Raw genomic sequence first — 17,584 nt, forward strand, 5'->3', positions numbered from 1 at the left:
AAAGAAACTATTGCTGACATTTCTGTTTCCTGTTGAATAAATAGAAGACGGAAAAACGCGTGAATCTTTTAATTAATTGAAAGTACAAACCAAAATTACTTAAACCATTCCAAAACCCTGAAAGTCGTGGTTGAATCGTTTACTTTCCGCGGCAGTTTATAGAAAGGACGACGATATTACCTGCGAAACAACGGTTTTTTAAAATAAATAATTGAAATTGGACACGGTGTCGTTTTTGGGAGATTGATTGACTTTTAAAGGGGAAAAGCGGACTTCAAATTCTCCCAAGTCAAATACAGTACAATCCAAGCTCTAAAATCCGACCCCTTCTCTCCCTCTCCCTCTCTCTCTCTCTCTCTCATTTCCTTGTCACGACTTTCTCGATTCGAGTACCAGTGGAAGTTCCTTCCTCTGCGAAACGTAAAGAAACGGTGTCCTATATGCCCTCGTGATTGTTTTGAGATAAGATGGCAATAGAAACCGACCAAAAGTCATCGTACGACGGCAAAGTTTGGGGGTTCTTTAAGCTGCCGTTTAGACAAACCGGGAACACCAGCAGTACGACGTCTTCTTCCTCCGCTCAAACTCAGCCTCACCTCGAAGGATCCGACCATCATGCCTCGGCTAACTCCGTTTCCTCTGTCGCCAAGTCGCTTTTGCCTACTCGTCGCCGGCTCAAACTTGATCCGGCTAATAAGCTCTATTTTCCATGTAAGTACTATTCTTCTTTGCTTTTTTATCTGATTCTAAATTTCCCGTTTGTTTGATTCAATATTATGCAAAACTTTTGATGCTTATTTCTTGAAATTAACAGTAAGTTGAAAAAAATATTTTATAGTAGAGATTGTTCAGAATCAAGATTGTTGATTAAAGTAGCTGATATAATCGGACTAAAATTTGTTGTTACTCTTTATTTGAAATACTTTTGACTTAAATCAGGAAAATTTCAATTCGATTTATTTCGGAAGAAATTGTATAAAATTTTTCCAAGTAAATGGAAATAATCTTTTCTCTTATTCTTGATTGTATATTACATTTTCTTTTTCGAAGATGAACCTGGCAAACAAGTGAGGAGCGCGGTCAGGATAAAAAACACGAGCAAGTCATATACAGCTTTCAAGGTAAAAACCTTAAACCTTTGAAAATTTTAAATTTTGCTTTGTTGTATTAGTCTTTGTTATTTGTCTATGTTTTCTGTATACATTAGAAACGGAAGTGGAATGATGTTGTGCTTTATGACAGTTGCTTTGATTTAATGAACCTTTTGTTTCTGTTGGTTTAGTTTCAAACTACAGCGCCCAAGAGTTGTTTCATGCGCCCACCAGGTGCTATTCTTGCACCTGGGGAGAGCATCATTGCGACCGGTAATTGCTTCCTTCTGTACACACACCCGTTAATTCTAGTTTGATTATACATTGACAATTTGGAATTAATATATATTTAATGTTTGTCTTATCTTCTGAAAGATTCTTATGAATTTCACTTCCTCGTTTGAATGGATTTACTAGTCTTTAAGTTTGTTGAGCAACCTGAGAACAATGAAAAGCCAATGGAGCAAAAGAGCAAGGTTAAGTTTAAAATCATGAGTCTCAAGGTGAAGGGTCCAATGGAGTATGTTCCCGAGCTGGTGAGTTGAACTTCTCCTGTAAAACTGTATTGTCATATTATTCACATGATGACAACCAATAATAAGACTTTTTAATTTGACTACATTTAGATGTTAGTGAGCTTATGATGAACATAAAGTAATATTCTGTTGATGCATATAATATTTACTTCGTGGCTAATAGTGAGTTTCTCTACAAACACATAACTTTATGGGGTGACCTTACAGATGGATAAGCAGTGCTAATCTGAAGCATAAAATGTCACTGTGGAACAGAACTTCTATATCCAATATTCTTCTTTTTTGGGATTTGTACCTTTTGTCTGCAACATAAAGAAACTACTGTGCTTTATAGGCAGATTTTTTTTTTCTTTGTCATTGAGTTGTCCTGGTGTTGCTGTAAATTGACTTTTGAAGCCGACATATGCCCAATTATCATGCTTAATCAGATAAGAATCTCTTGTTGAAAAGCTGATTTTGGGCCCATTTTGATAGGGCAAGCACGATTTTCAATCAATTTTATGGGTTGTTTGGCTGCATTTGTTTGATGCACAATTGAGAATATTCTTTTACCATGTACGCTATTGATTGCTTCTCTGCCTGTCTGATCTTTTTTCTTTTTATTTGAGGTTGGATATTTGTAAATGGTGTAATTAATCTTAGGTGCCTGTCTTTTGCAGTTTGATGAGCAAAAGGATCAAGTGGCAATAGAGCAAATTTCGCGGGTTGTTTTTCTAGATCCCAAGCGCCCTTGTCCTGTAAGTACCGCTACCATATTACCACCATAAGTCACTGATATATGTGCCCTTATTCATTCTAGCGTGTCAATGCTTTCCGCCTGCATGATGTTTGACATGCATATACCAAATTATCAAAATCATAGCAAACTAAACGGCCTAAATATTTTTATGGGTTTAAGGCTCTGGAAAAATTGAAGCGCCAATTAGCTGATGCTGATGCTGCAGTTGAGGCACGCAAAAAGGCTCCGGAGGATGCAGGTCCAAGGATAATTGGGGAAGGACTTGTGATAGATGAATGGGTAAGTTTTCTTGTAATCATCTGATGAAAAATTATTCTTATAGATATTTTACTTGTATGATATGGAATTACTTACAACTGTAAATTTCTGTCATGCAGAAAGAGCGAAGGGAAAGATACCTTGCTCGGCAGCAGATTGAAGGAGTAGACTCAGCTTAAAGTGGTAATTCTTCATTAGTTTCCTCGTTGTATGGTTGAAGTTTTATATAGTCGTCTCGTGCTTATGTCCATCAAATCATTTCATGTAACGCAAAGGGTATTGTCTCAGAAGAATGATCTGGAAATTTCGAAATATTTTGTGGTTGTAAAGAAGAGTGAAGTTGAAATTTCTGTAATTGGAGACTTGAAATCAGCTAGTTACTATCTGCATTGTAGATAATGTGATTTTGCCGCCTCCCTAAGGGGAATAAAACTGTTCTTCATGGGGTGTAATACACTAAATGGATATCAAACCGAGTAGGAGTATTTAAATGCATACATAATCAATAATGTTCTGTATCAATTACCTTTAGGAAAATGTCACATTTTGAACAATTTTTGTCCAGTGCTTTTGTAACCTTTCAAAGCAAATCATGTACGGGATGACATACTCTCTTCTGTGTGAATGCATAGGTAAATCGGGTTAGATGGTTGGTTTTGAACATGAAATTGAGTGATAGAGGTTGAGATAAAAATTAAAAGATTGAGGGGCCAAAGTTAAAACTATGTATTAAATTGAATTTTTAACTTTTGAGTGAGGTAAAAAATGACATGTTTCTTTTCAAGTAAAAGGGATTAAATTGAAGTTTATACTTGAAAGTGACTAAAGCTGGCATTGAACCATTTAACGCAGAGGGCAATGCGGCCATTAACAAAGCGATGGAAATTGCAGTCATCTAGTCCTCTCCTTTACATGCTGCTTCAATATTCACCATCTTAGTAATTAGCATTGTTTTCGTCATTGTCTAATCCGCCATGGAATGGGAATCTGCATATGTATAGATCACAATGTAAAGGCGGCCTCTTGTTTCCAATTGGGAATCACTCGGATATTATCGGCTTCTCCACTTTTTTCTAGGTTTCCAGCATTAATTTTTACTATAAATAGGAGTTTAATCCAGGAAAAAGGCTAAAACCAACAAAAATGGCCAAGTCCAACAATATTTCCATGCTCACCAACTTTGTGTTGATCATTGCTCTTTTGGTCATTGTTTCTATGGTTGAAAGCCGTGGAATTGGGAGTAAGCTCTCAAATCAAGAACTAAAACACGACGAATTATAACCATTTGTTTTTTTTTTTTAATGTTCATTCTTTTATGTTTTGGTATTAGAATTTAATGATTAAAAAATGTATTGAAAATGTGCAGGTCCAATAGGAAAGAAGAGCACCCCAAGTTGTAACGAGGTGTACGGCGTAGCGAGTGGCGACACATGCTTCAGTGTAACACAGGTGTTTAACTTGACCACGACGTTCTTCGATTCAGTAAACCCTAACCTCGATTGTGATTCTCTCTTTGTTGGTCAATGGCTTTGTGTTTCTAGAAAAGCATGAATAAGCCAAGTAGTTGTTCTTGTGATTCAAAAGTCCATGAATAAGGACAAGCCCAACTTGTATCCATATCCAATGCTTTTAGTTCTACATGAATAAGAATAGGCCACGGATGCGTGGTGCATGTACTTTGTAGGTATTTTCTTGACGAAATTTAAAAAATAAAGAATCTGTTATATTTTCATCTTAGACTCTAGCTCGCCAGAATAATTGACCATTATAGACACTTGGCGATGCACAACCTTGCTATGGCTTTGCCAAAAGAGTTCGATCTCATGGCCTCACCTAAACATCAAACTTTACAAGGCCACACAATTTGCAAAACATATATTAGGAAACATCCTTAACAATATCTATCAATCTATCACAATCGACAGTCTTGTCTAATCCATTAAAGTTAGCTCCAACAGTGTCCTAGGCTGACACACACCACCCTATCACAACACATAAGGGAAGGGAACCCGATGGCTGAGGCCTACGCCTAGCTTCTATCCCCTATAAATACCCCCTTATCACCAATGTAAAGATACAAGAGAAAGACCTAGTCATTACTTTGCAAACAACTTGATCCATACAGTTTTAAACCTCCAAGTCTAGCAGCTTTTCACACCTCGCTCGGTGTGAACAACCTTCATCTTAGCAACTCTCCACATCTCTTACGGTGTGAACCACTATAATCAAACATCCCCATTTTTGTATTGTAACAATTGACACCGTTTGTGAGAAATTAGAAAAAAGCTACATCTCTGCCCCTTGAAGGCTATAATCATCATGCGCGAGAAGGTTAGAGCACTCCCCATAACACATACCAAAATAGGTTTGAAGAATGAGTTTAGAACAACATAATGGAAGCTTACCACCCCTTATAACTACAACATTAACAATGGAATGATGGATTTTCCCATACTTTATTCTTTGGCTTTCTAGTAAACCACCAAGAAGGAGAAAATTGTCACGATCTCAAAGAAGAGGATGACTCTCAATCGACGATACAAAAGTATTGGGAGTTGTAAGAACAAAATGAGTTTTTCTTGTCATAGCTCCAAAAAGATTCCTAAGAAGAAACTTGGAGGAGCAAGAGTAACCTGAGAAAGTATAAGAAAGACCAAAGCTGATACCTAAGGCTGTTCCGCATCATTGACCTAAGAAAACACTTAAATCTCTACTTTTCCCAATAAATAAAAGACGAAGCCGCAATGGGGCGTCACAACTACCATTACCTAGTACATCTAAAAAGAGTACAATCTACAAGGATAAATTCCTAGTGGGAATAGAGGAATATTGGGAGTTCTATTGCCTATGCTACATGATCCCTGAAAGAGGAAACCCATGGCAAAACGCCTATATCAAAACAATAGTAGAGAAGGCGTTGTGCTCCTTACAAGGAGGGGTGAGAAAAAAAGGTTATTGGAAAAGGATAACCTAAAAGTCTTAGAGTATTGGTGCAAAATAAAGGGTAATCTCATAATGTATGTAACAACCCTAGTCGAAATAGAGGTTTAGGGACCACAAATCCAATTTAGAAAAATATTTTAATATTATTTTCCATGCTTTTAATATGTGAATTGATTTCTGTGAAAGTTTCATGTGAAAATTTGATCGTTTGTATACCCGATTTGCAAAAAGGACTAAATCGCGAAAAATGCAAAAGTTGTGTGCCATTTGATTAAGTGCCGAATTGATGTGTCTCTTTAAATATGAGGTCTTTATGTTGTAAATAGACCATTTAATTCATGAAAGGACATGTTTGGACATTAGTTTTGTGGAATATAAATGAAATTAAAAAGGTTGTTATAGTAAATTTTGTATAATGATATAACATGAAATTAGTGTTTCATTCATCCTTGTTTAGCCAAAATTAAAGAAGAAAAGATAGGGTTTATGTGTTTGAAGCATTCGACCAATATCTAGCTTGATTAAAGGTCCATTTTGACTCAGTTTTTAGTAATTTCTACGTTTTTGTGATTGTTGCTTTGTATTCTATCAAGCCCATGTCTCAATTTCTAAATTTGATGGTGTTTTTGAATTATTCCATTGATGCTTTTGTGAGTGTTGTGATGATAGTTGATGAAAAATGAAAGATATGTGTTAGATTACTATGTTTTATATTGGGATTTTGGATGAATTTAAGTATTTTGGGCTAAATTGTAAAAATGAGATTTTGAAGGACTAAAATGTGATAAATGAAATATATGGGCTTATATGAGCTACATGAATATTTGGCCAAGCATGTGTATAAGGAAATTTTGTGTATTTTGTGATCTTGTTAATTAGGGACTAAAGCGTCAAAATGTAAAAATATGAGAGTTAATTTGTAAAATGCCCTAAATATGTGTATATGGATTGAATTGAATGATTTTTTGAATAAAAGAGTTAAATTTGAATGTGTTTAGATCAAGAACCAAACAAAACGAAATTAGATCGAGGAAAGTCAAAAGTCGTTGAATAGTCGTTTGTTTCTGTTCATTTCCGTACAAGGTAAGTCGATATACAAATAAATGTAGTTGAGTTGATTAATTTATGCTTATATGTGTTTGAATTGTGATGGATGAATATGGAAGATGAATGTATGAAATCCGAGAAAGTTTCGATAATGTGACGACGTCCGTAAAGCCCCGTACGGACCATAGGAATAGTTAGGATACATATGTCATGACATAGGATTTCGATATGTGATTTCGTGTAAGACCACGTCTGGGACGTTGGCATCGATTTGAGATTTACGTGTAAGACCATGTCTGAGACATTGGCATCGTATTTGATTCTGTGTAAGACCCTGTCTGGGACAGTGGCATTGATATTTGATTACATGTAAGACCACGTTTGGGACGTTGGCATTGTACAAGCTTTCTGAGCTATCCGAGTATCCTTATTGATTCTGAACGGTTCAACGGGCATTCTGAGAAATACATGAATGAATTAATGAATAACTGATTTAGATACATTGAGATGTGTTCAACATTTGTTAATGATAAGTAACTATATGTGCAAGTGATGATATTTGATATAAGTATGAGAAAATATGCTATATGTGCAAATGAATTGGGAATCTGAGAAATGTATATAAACTATGTGGTCTGTAATAGTATTTGGCTATGGAGTATATAAATTTTGTGATGCTTATTTACTTTAAGTGATAAGTTTATTTGTATATGGCTTACTAAGCTTTTGAAAGCTTATTTTGTGTGTGTTTACATTGTGTTATAAATATTGAAGCTACTAGAAGCTCGTGGATCGTCGAGAATCATCACCACACTATCAAACTCTATTTTGGTACCTTTTTGAAAATGTATATATCTAAGTGAGGCATGTATAGGCTAGAGAACTTTGGATGTGTTTTGAGATGTGTATATCTAGCCATGTGATATGGCTTGGTTATGAATGAGATTATGAATGAATTTTGGTATATACTTTGTGTTCAAAAAATGGAATGTTTTGATGTGTTCATGGATGGCCAAGGAGAATTGGTCAATTTGGTAAAATTATGGCATGAGACTGAATGTATTAAATTGAGGTTTGAAACATATGTTTTGGTATGATTTTGGCTTATGATTTGGTATGAATATAAGCATGAAATTGGTTGTTAATGATATGGCATGAATGGTGTATGTTTTGGTTATGTATTGGTTGGAATTTGGTATGAAATGTGCTTGGTTTTATGCTTGTAGGGTTGACCCAAATGGGTGGCAAATTGGCTTTGCAAATAGCCTATTTTTGTCCACAAGGGTAGAGACACAGACGTGTGTCTCAGCCGTGTGCGATACACGGTTATGTTACACAATCGCGTGTTCCCTGAGGTACCCTACGATTTAAAGTCAGTATACTCTACAGTTTTGACACGGCCTAGACACTCGGGCGTGTCTATTGGTCGTGTGTGGTACACGGGCTGGCACATGGGCGTGTGTTCGGCCGTGTAACTCAAGTCAGTAATCTCCCTAATTTTTACACGGTCTGGCACATGAGCGTGTCTTGTGGCTGTGTGGATAAGTCAGTATGTATGCCCTATTTCGCCACAGCCTAGACACACAGGCGTGTCTAATGCAGTGTGAAGCACACGGCCTGTTCACACGGGTGTGTGACCTTTGTAACTTAGAAAAATTGTTAAAGTTTCAAAAATTTTTGTATGTATTCGGTTTAGTCCCGACCTCTTCCTAATGCATGTCTAAGGTCTTGTTGACCTAAGAAAGGGACCTTATGTTGATATTTGACTTTGATATGATATTGTATGACTTTTGATTTTGAAATGATTGTGAAATGTTTCGATATGTCTGGTAATGCCTGTTAACTCCAGTCCGACGACGGATATGGGTTAGGGGTGTTACATTTGGTTGTTATCAAAGCTACAATTTAGTCGATTCTAGGACTAATGTAGTGTATGCGAGTCTAGCTATACATGCCATATATACGAACTTTGATAGTGTGATGAATCTTGATAATGAAAATGCGTTTTTATATAGAAAATGGATCTTGAACGAGCCGTAGTTGACGATGTTGAAAGTAATGTGCCTGCTCCTACTCCCGTTCAAGGGACAATGCTATCTGATTCTAGACCTGTTACTAGTAGTCACGAGGGAGAGGCTAAGCAAGCTTTTTATCAAATGATGAATGATTGGTTCATTCAGTATATTAGAACCAATCCGGCTTTGCCACAACCTTCACCCCCGCCTAATCCTCCACAAGTCCCCGTCATGCCACAAGCTAATCCAATTTAGTTGAATAAACCCCTGATTGATAAGATTAGAAAATATGAGGCCGAAGAGTTTCGTACTACTACTAGTGATGATACTGAGAGAGCTGAATTTTGGTTCGAGAATACAATATGGGTGTTTGATGAAATGTCATGTACTCCAGACGAATGTCTTAAATGTGCCATTTCACTTCTGAGAGATACGACATATCATTAGTGGAAGACGTTAATATCACTGGTTCCGAGAGAACGACTCAAATGGGATTTCTTTCAAGTTGAATTCTGAAAGAAATACATTAGTCAGAGATTCATAGATCAGAAACGTAAAGAGTTTCTTGAGCTGAAATAGGGCCATATGTCTGTTACGGAGTACGAGTGAGAATTTGTGAGATTGAGCCAGTATGCGCGAGAATGTGTCTCGACTGAAGTAATTATGTGTAAGAGATTCGAAGATGGCTTGAATGAAGACATCAAGTTGTTAGTTGAAATTTTGGAGATTAAAGAGTTTGTTGTGCTCGTTGAACGAGCATGTAAAGCTGAAGAACTCGGGAAAGAGAAAAGAAAAGCTGATTCAGAAGCTAGATAAGTGTGAAAAAAATCATCGAATAAGTCATTTTAGTCAGCATCAAAGAAATTTTGAGATGATTTTAGCCATTCAAAGGCTAATGTGGGACATTCAAGTAAGGATCGTACTAGATCGCATTCGAGTTTTAGAGCTCCAACTACTTCTATTGCAAGTGTTAGAAATGTTTGATCCGATTGACCCGAGTGTAGACATTACGATAAAAGACATTCGAAAAGTTGTAGATTGAATGATCGAGCTTACTTTAGATGTGGATCCTTAGATCACTTTATCCGTGAATGTCCTAAGTCTATAGAGCAAGAGATTGTGCAAAATTCGAGGCCGAGTGGTAATACATGTAACACCCCGAACCCGAGACCATCGCCGGTGTCGGACACGAGGGGTTAGCAAGCCAAGTTCACTTGTTTTGCCCATTCATTGGACATTTCCAGTCAGGCTGGAAAAACTGCGTCACTGTCGCCTTAAAAATCATATCTCGAGTTTCAAAACTCAGAAACTGGTTTCGTAAATTTTCCCTGAATTTAGACTCATATATCCATCCATGGATTTATTTCTAGAATTTTTGGTCAGGCCAATTGGTACAGTTTATTAGTTAAAGTCACCCATGTTACAGGGATCGACTGCTCTGACCTTCGCGCGGTATAACTTGAATATCTCTCTGTACAGGGCTTTAATGCTGGTGCCGTTTGTTTCTAATGAAACTAGACTCAAAATGGAATCTGTACATATAAGGTATGTCTCCTAATTATTTCTGGATAATTTATAGTAAATTTTAAAGTTGCGACAGGGAACCCAGAAACCGTTCTGGCCCTGTCTCACAATAGCTTTAATATCTCTTAACATGTAACTCCTATGACCATTTCGTTTCTTCCATATGAAAATAGACTCATCAATGTTCATTTACATAGCTGATTCACTATTTAATACCATTCCTACAAATTTTGGTGATTTTTCACATTCACGTTACTGCAGCTGGCAGCATCTGTTTTTAAGGTAGGTCTTACCTATTTTGTAGTCTCCATGAACCAACTAGTCTTGCCTTACATAGGTCCACATATGATCATTTTAACCATGCCAATGGCTGATCATGTGACCAACATTCCCATTTCCAATTCATAGTCACATCATGACACCATATATATATATACAAACCGCAAATAGTTTAAGTTGATACTTCACTATTACGAGCCATTTTCGCATGGCCGTACACATATACATCATAACATATTTAAACCAACAAGGGTAGTCCTATACATGCCATTTCAAGTTCAACCAAGAATTTATACCAAAATGGGGGCTTGATAGTGTGGATGACTTCGACTTCAACGATCCCGAATCCGATTGCTATCGAGCGAAATCTAGAAAACCGAGAGCCAAAGCAATGAGTAAGCATTTTTATGCTTAGTAAGTCTCAAGGAATATAATCAACTCTAATTACAGCAATACATTCACATAGTTAAATGCATCATTTCATTAATGCACATTCACATAATCATACTTACTTCACCATCCCAACTCTTATGTTCATACACAAATAACGGCTTCATTAAGGCCGATAACTCGTTCCATCATAGGAGCGGATATTCACACGCCTTACTCCTAGCGCATAAGCACACACCGCACTTACCTTGTCATTGGGAAATTTCACAAGTGCATTAGCTGAAATTTTCCAGCAAGCTTATAATTTTCAAATCACATACCTTCGAGTTTAACCGGATGTCGCTACTCGATCAATCGCCGGGACATAGCCCGGTTATGGTAACCCGCACCAAGGCCTACGGACTTAACCCGGATATCACGATTTGCACAAATGCCTTGGTCTTAGCCCGGATAGAATGACTCGCATACGAATGCCTTCGGTCTTAGCCCGGATGTAGCCACTAGCACAATTGCCTTCGGTCTTAACCCGGTTATAATTTCCAGCATAATTGTCTTCGGGCTTAGCCCGGATATCAATCAATTTCTCATGCACACATACATCAATAATCATTGGACATACATATTTATTTTCGTTACTAAGGCTCAAACACAATTATAATCACTAACATAATCGCCGGGACTTAGCTCGGTATCATTCAATACTCATACACACATAAATCAATAATCAATACATCCATATTTCATTCCACATAATTCAAGTAAGGTCACTTCTTGAGGACTTACCTCGGATGTTGTCGAACGGCTTTTACGGCTATTCGATCACTTTTTCCTTCCCCTTGTCCAATTGTGGCCCTCTTAGCTCTTGAGCTAATTCAAACAAATTCAATTTATCAAAACCTCATTGTGCTAGCTTATGGCGAATATGACAAGGAATTTAAATGGTCATATGGCCATCCTTTAGCTTGAATACACAATGGTCATGCACATTTTATACTACATCAAGCAATTCAATACAATTTATTCGAGCATCAAGGAAAAGCTAAGGCCTTCAATAGGCTACCCAAGGCCGAATATACTTGTCCATGTTGAGGCCAATTATGCACTTAATACCACACAAAACAGCATGCATTTTACTAGTTAATGCTTTGCATATTGTAGCTCAAAACTTACAATATAGCATCAAGCACTCATATGTGTGCTAGGCCGAATGTGCTTACAATTTCACAATTATTCTTCAACATCTTCTTCTTTAAACAAACTTATTCATCACTTCCTTCATAACCAAAACATCATGTGCAAACATATATATACATATATGAGCATGGCCTAATTTCAAGGTGTCCATAGCCATCCAAAACACAAATTTTAACTAACATGCAAGAAGCATGAACCATGCTCATGAATGCATCATGGCGAATATGACAATCATGCTCCTTTTCAACTTCAATCATGATAAAACAAAAGAAAGCTCAAAATCTTACTCAAGAGTAGACAATCCATCATTGCATGCATCATCATCAAGCTTCACACTTAGCATGCAATGGCTTTATCACCATAACAACTTTGGCCAAATACCATTTCCATGGCTTAACAAAGATTTGAGCCATGGCTAACATGCACATCAAGTTAGCAACCAAAACATGCATGAAACTCCTAACACAACCTCATACATACCTTAATCTTGATGCAAACTTAGCCAAATCTCCTTCTAGATCTCTTCCAAACCAAGCATGAAGCAAAAATCCTCCTTCTTCCTTAGTTTTGGCTCAAAGAAAGGATGAACAAAATTTTTTTCTTTCCTTCTCTACAACTCACGGCAATAGGGAGGGATTACCACACTCACACACATTTTTTTTCATTTTTTTATCACCCATACACCTTTGTTTATTATTTCACCCTAATGCACCAACAAAACATGTTCCATGACATGTTTAGCCCATCCTCCCTTGTCATGGCCGGCCACCACCTATAAAGGGGAATTTGACATGCAAGTCCATTATTTTGCATGCATGCTTTAATTAGTCATCACACATTTCCTATCATACTTTCAAAGTTCATTACTAAGTCCTTTCTTGTGGAATTCACCCTTATAACACTAAATCAATCATCATAAAATGTCATACATGAGCACACATATTATAGGCATCAAAATAAATTTTAATTATTTTTATGCCTCGGTTTTGTGGTCCCGAGACCACCTTCCGACTAGGGTCAATTTTGGGCTGTCACAACTCTCCCCACTTAAGAAATTTTCGTCCCGAAAATCTTACCGTAAATAGGTTTGGATATCGCTCTTTCATAGAGTTCTCGGTCTCCCAAGTAGCTTCTTCTATCCCGTGCTTGAGCCATAACACTTTTACTAGCGGAACCCGCTTGTTTCACAACTCTTTCACTTCTCGTGATAGGATACGAATCGGTTCTTCCTCATAACTCATATTAGCTTGAATTTCAATTTCTGATGGACTAATCACGTGCGATGGATCGGATCTATAGCGTCGAAGCATCGAAACGTGAAAGGCATCGTGAACCTTTTCGAGTTCAGGGGGCAAAATCAAACGATATGCCACTAGATCGACTCGCTCGGATATCTCATATGGCCCAACGAACCTCGGGCTCAACTTGCCCTTACGGCCGAATCTGAGTATCTTTTTCCAAGGCGATACCTTGAGAAACACTTTATCACCCACCTGATACTCGATATCCTTACGCTTCAGGTCCGCGTACGACTTCTGACGATCGGAGGCTATCTTCGACTTTCACGGATTACTTTCACTTTCTGCTCAAAGATCCCTAATCAAATCCACCCGAAAATCTTGCTTTCACCGAGCTCACCAAAACAATGGTGTACGGCATTTACGAATCGTATAAGGCCTCGTAGGGTGCCATCTTAATACTTGATTGAAAGTTGTTGTTGTAAGCGAATTCAATCAACGGCAAATACCGCTCCCATGAACCACTAAACTCGAGGACGCAACATCTTAACATATCCTCAAGTATCTCGAATTATCCGCCGGATTGACCATCGGTTTGGGGGTGAAAGGCGGTCTGAAATGCAACTTGGTACCCAAAGCTTCTTGCAACTTTTTCCAAAATCGCGAGGTAAATCTCGGATCTCTATCCGACACGATGGAAATAGGCACCCGTGTAATCTCACAACTGAGAAACGTACAATTCAGCTAATTTGTCCATTGAAAATCCGTGCGTATGGGGACAAAGTGGGCCGACTTAGTCAATCGATCTACCACGACCCAAACCACATCCTTCTTACTTGCGACAATGGCGGTCCGGATACAAAGTCCATTGTGACTCGATCCCATTTCCACTCGGGTATCGTGATTGGTGAAGTAATCTCAAGGCACCGATGTTCCGCTTTCACTTGTTGACATATTAAACATCTCAAACAAAGTCGGAGATGTCTCGCTTCATACCATACCACCAAAACCAACGTTTCAAATCATTGTACATCTTCGACTCCCGGGTGGATTGCCATTCGGCTACAATGGGCTTCATTCAGAATTATCGAAATGAGTTCAATTCTTTGGAACACACAGACGACTTTTGAACCTCAAACAATCGTCATCATCGATTTGAAACTCGAATCCTTGTTCGAACACACTCACCCGTTTTGCGCCCAACTCGTCGTCGACTTTTCGAGCTTCTCGAATTTGATGTATCAATAGTGGTTTGGCTTTCAATTCAGCTACTAACACACTATCGGATCAAATAGACAAGTGCACGCTCATCGCTCAGAAGCGAATAATGATTTACGACTCAAGGCATCCGCAACCACATTCGCCTTTCCCGGGTGATAGTCAATGACCACTCGTAATCCTTTAACACTCGAGCCAACGTCTTTGTCGCAGATTTAAGTCTCTTTGGATCATCAAATATTTGAGACTTTTGTGATCCGAGTATACATGGCACCTTTCACCAAATAAGTAATGTCGCCAAATCTTTAAGGCGAATACGATGGCGGCCAATTCGAGATCATGAGTCGGATAATTTTTCTCATGTGGCTTTAATTGCCTCGACGCATAGGCCACAACTCGACCTTCTTGCATTAATACGCAACCTAACCCAAGTAGAGAGGCGTCGCTATAGATGACAAACTCTTTGCTTGACTCGGGTTGCACTAGAATTGGGGCTTCACCAAATAAGTTTTCATTGATCGAAACTTTTTGGCATTTCTCCGTCATTCAACTTAACATCCTTTTGGAGTAAGCTTCGTCATCGGTGTTGCTATCGTTGAGAAGCCTTTTACAAATCGTCGGTAATAACCGCAAGCCCCAAAAAGCTCCGAACCTCAAGAATATTTCTGAGGCTTCCAATTAAGTATGGCTGAAATTTTATTCGAATCGACTCGAATACCGATGCGATACCACATGACCCAAGAAGCTAACCTCTCTTAACCGAACTCACACTTGTTTGAACTTAGCATATAATTGCGTATCCCGTAAAATTTGCAGACTAACCGCAGTGTTCAAAGATGTTCGGTCTCATTTCTTGAATAGACCAAGATGTCATCAATGAACCCGACTACTAATCGATCCAATATGGTCTAAAGATCCGATTCATTAAATCCATAAATACCGCAGGGCATTAGTGAGCCCAAACGGCATCACTAGGAACTCATAGTGACCATATCTCGCTCAAGGCGCTTGGGTACGTCCGAATCTCGGATTTGCAATTGATAATAGCCCGATCTCAAATCTATTTTCGAGAACACCGAGGCTCCCTTTAGTTGATCGAACAAGTCATCGATACGTGGCAACGGATATTTGTTCTTTATTGTCGCTTATTAAGTCGACGATAATCGATGCACAATTGCATGGTTCCATCCTTCTTTTCACGAACAACACCGGGCGCACCCTAAGGCGAAAAACTCAAAGCGAGCAAAACCTCTATCCACCAATTCTTGCAACTAAGCTTCCAACTCCTTTAATTCCGTTGGTGCCATACGATACGGAGCTATCGAAATTGGAGTGGTACCATGTGACAGCCTTAAAACGACCCTAGTCGAAATGTGGTTTCGGGACCACAAAACCAAGGCATAAAAATAATTTGATATTTATTTTATTGCCTATAATGTGTGTTAACTCATGTGTGATATTTTTTATGCTTTGATTTAGAATTATAGATGTGAATTTCACTAGAAAGGACCTAGTAATAAACTTTGAAAGTATGAGGGGAAATGTGTGATGACTAATTAAAGGATGCATGCAAAACAATGGACTTGCATGTCAAATTTCCCCATAGCTAGTGGCCGCCATGACAAGGATTTATGGGCAAAAATCATGTCATGAAACATGTTTGGTAAATGGGTTATGATGGAAAGAATAAAATAAGGGTATGGAATAAACAATTAATGTTAGTAGATGAGAAACAAAAAAAAAAAAGGTGTCCATCTTCCTCCATAGCTTGGCGAATGTCCTAAAGGAAGAAAGAAAAATTTTGTTCATCTCTTTTCACTCTCTTGTTGGCCGAAAATACTAAGGTTAAGGAAGGAGTTTTGCTTCATACTTGGTTTGGAAGAGGATTAGGAAGAGGTTGGCTAAACTTGCATCAAGATTAAGGTATGTTTGAGGTTCATGCATGTTTTTAGTTGCTAGCTTAATGTTCTTGTTAGCCCATGGTTCAAATCCTTGTTATGTCATGGGAATGAAATTCGCCAAAGTGAAGGTGGTGTTAATGCCATTGCATGTTAAATGACAAGCTTGAAAGTGATACATGTGATGGAGGATTGAAGATTCTTAGATTTTCTTTTAGCATTTTTTTTGAATGAGATACTAAGTTCTTTGTTTCACCATGACCAAATTGAAATGGTGTGGTGTTGTGGTATTCGCCATGATATATCCATAAGTATAATTCATGCATGTTGCATGGTAAGTAAGATTTAAGCTTTGGAAATGTGTATATATTTGGATATAAGCCACTTGAGAATTCGCCCTTGCACCTACATGAATATATGTTTGCACATGATGGATTGGTATGACATATATACTAATTCAAAGTGTATATTTGCTTGTGATGATGTGTTGATTATGAAGTAAATAAGAGATGTGCAATGAATTACGATAGGTAATGTGTTAGTAGTAAAATGTATGCTGTTTTTTGTGTGGTATTAAGTGTATATTCGCCACATGAGGGGTAATTAGTGTGCATGCATTCGGTTTGAGGCAAGCATATTGATGCCTATTCTTGGCTTAGAAAATTCGCTAAGAGGAATATTAACTAATGTGTTGAGTTCGATTTATGATTTCGTACATATACAACTTTGATGCCTAATGTATATAAGGGCCAAGTACTTTGAACTTCACGTTGATGTTTGAATGTATTGAATTGCTTGTTGTGATGTAAAAATGTGCATGACCATTGTGTATTTGAGTTAAAGGATGGCCATATGACCATTTACACCCCTTGTCATATTCGGCCATAAGCTATCATGATGAGATTTTAATAAGTTAAATTTGTGTGAATTAGCTCAAGAGCAAAGGGGAGCTAAATCCGATAAAGGGAAGGAAAAAGTAGTTGAATAGCCGTCGAAATCGCTCGACAACATCCAAGGTAAGTCTTCGAGTGATGACCCTACTTGAATTATATCAAAATTATGCTCCTTGGTTGTGTGGCCATTGAGCCGAAATAGTAAAGGTTGATAGATATTTTGTGTTAGAGCTTTAGTAACGAAAATGAACTATGGACGTGTCTTGAATATTGATATATATGTAAGTGAACATTGGAAATATATCCGGCTAAGACCAAGGC

At 37.8% G+C, this 17,584-nt stretch overlaps 2 protein-coding genes across 2 annotated transcripts; both read left to right on the forward strand.

The window, feature by feature from the left end:
- The first annotated feature begins 250 nt into the window (after window positions 1–250).
- LOC108487204 (vesicle-associated protein 4-2-like) lies at window positions 251–3,133 on the forward strand. The gene is made up of 7 exons (XM_017791480.2): window positions 251–711; window positions 1,051–1,121; window positions 1,283–1,364; window positions 1,509–1,627; window positions 2,287–2,364; window positions 2,526–2,645; window positions 2,744–3,133. The coding sequence occupies exons 1-7, from the start codon at window positions 468–470 to the stop codon at window positions 2,801–2,803; spliced, it is 774 nt and encodes a 257-aa protein (XP_017646969.1). The 5' UTR covers window positions 251–467; the 3' UTR covers window positions 2,804–3,133.
- A 619-nt stretch (window positions 3,134–3,752) lies between these two features.
- Window positions 3,753–4,356, forward strand: LOC128294078 (lysM domain-containing protein ARB_01155/01156-like). The gene is made up of 2 exons (XM_053029855.1): window positions 3,753–3,864; window positions 3,991–4,356. The coding sequence occupies exons 1-2, from the start codon at window positions 3,768–3,770 to the stop codon at window positions 4,173–4,175; spliced, it is 282 nt and encodes a 93-aa protein (XP_052885815.1). The 5' UTR covers window positions 3,753–3,767; the 3' UTR covers window positions 4,176–4,356.
- Window positions 4,357–17,584: the final 13,228 nt, after the last annotated feature.

This window comes from Gossypium arboreum, chromosome 6 (assembly GCF_025698485.1).
Source record: "Gossypium arboreum isolate Shixiya-1 chromosome 6, ASM2569848v2, whole genome shotgun sequence".
Taxonomy (NCBI): Eukaryota; Viridiplantae; Streptophyta; class Magnoliopsida; order Malvales; family Malvaceae; genus Gossypium; species Gossypium arboreum.

Excerpts from the sequence above, each read along its gene's own strand:
- LOC108487204 (XM_017791480.2), top strand. The coding sequence starts at position 468 with ATGGCAATAGAAACCGACCAAAAGTCATCGTACGACGGCAAAGTTTGG. Across the intron at positions 712-1,050 it reads TAATAAGCTCTATTTTCCAT|ATGAACCTGGCAAACAAGTG; the intron begins GTAAGTACTATT and ends TCTTTTTCGAAG. Across the intron at positions 2,646-2,743 it reads GACTTGTGATAGATGAATGG|AAAGAGCGAAGGGAAAGATA; the intron begins GTAAGTTTTCTT and ends TCTGTCATGCAG.
- LOC128294078 (XM_053029855.1), top strand. The coding sequence starts at position 3,768 with ATGGCCAAGTCCAACAATATTTCCATGCTCACCAACTTTGTGTTGATC. Across the intron at positions 3,865-3,990 it reads TGAAAGCCGTGGAATTGGGA|GTCCAATAGGAAAGAAGAGC; the intron begins GTAAGCTCTCAA and ends GAAAATGTGCAG.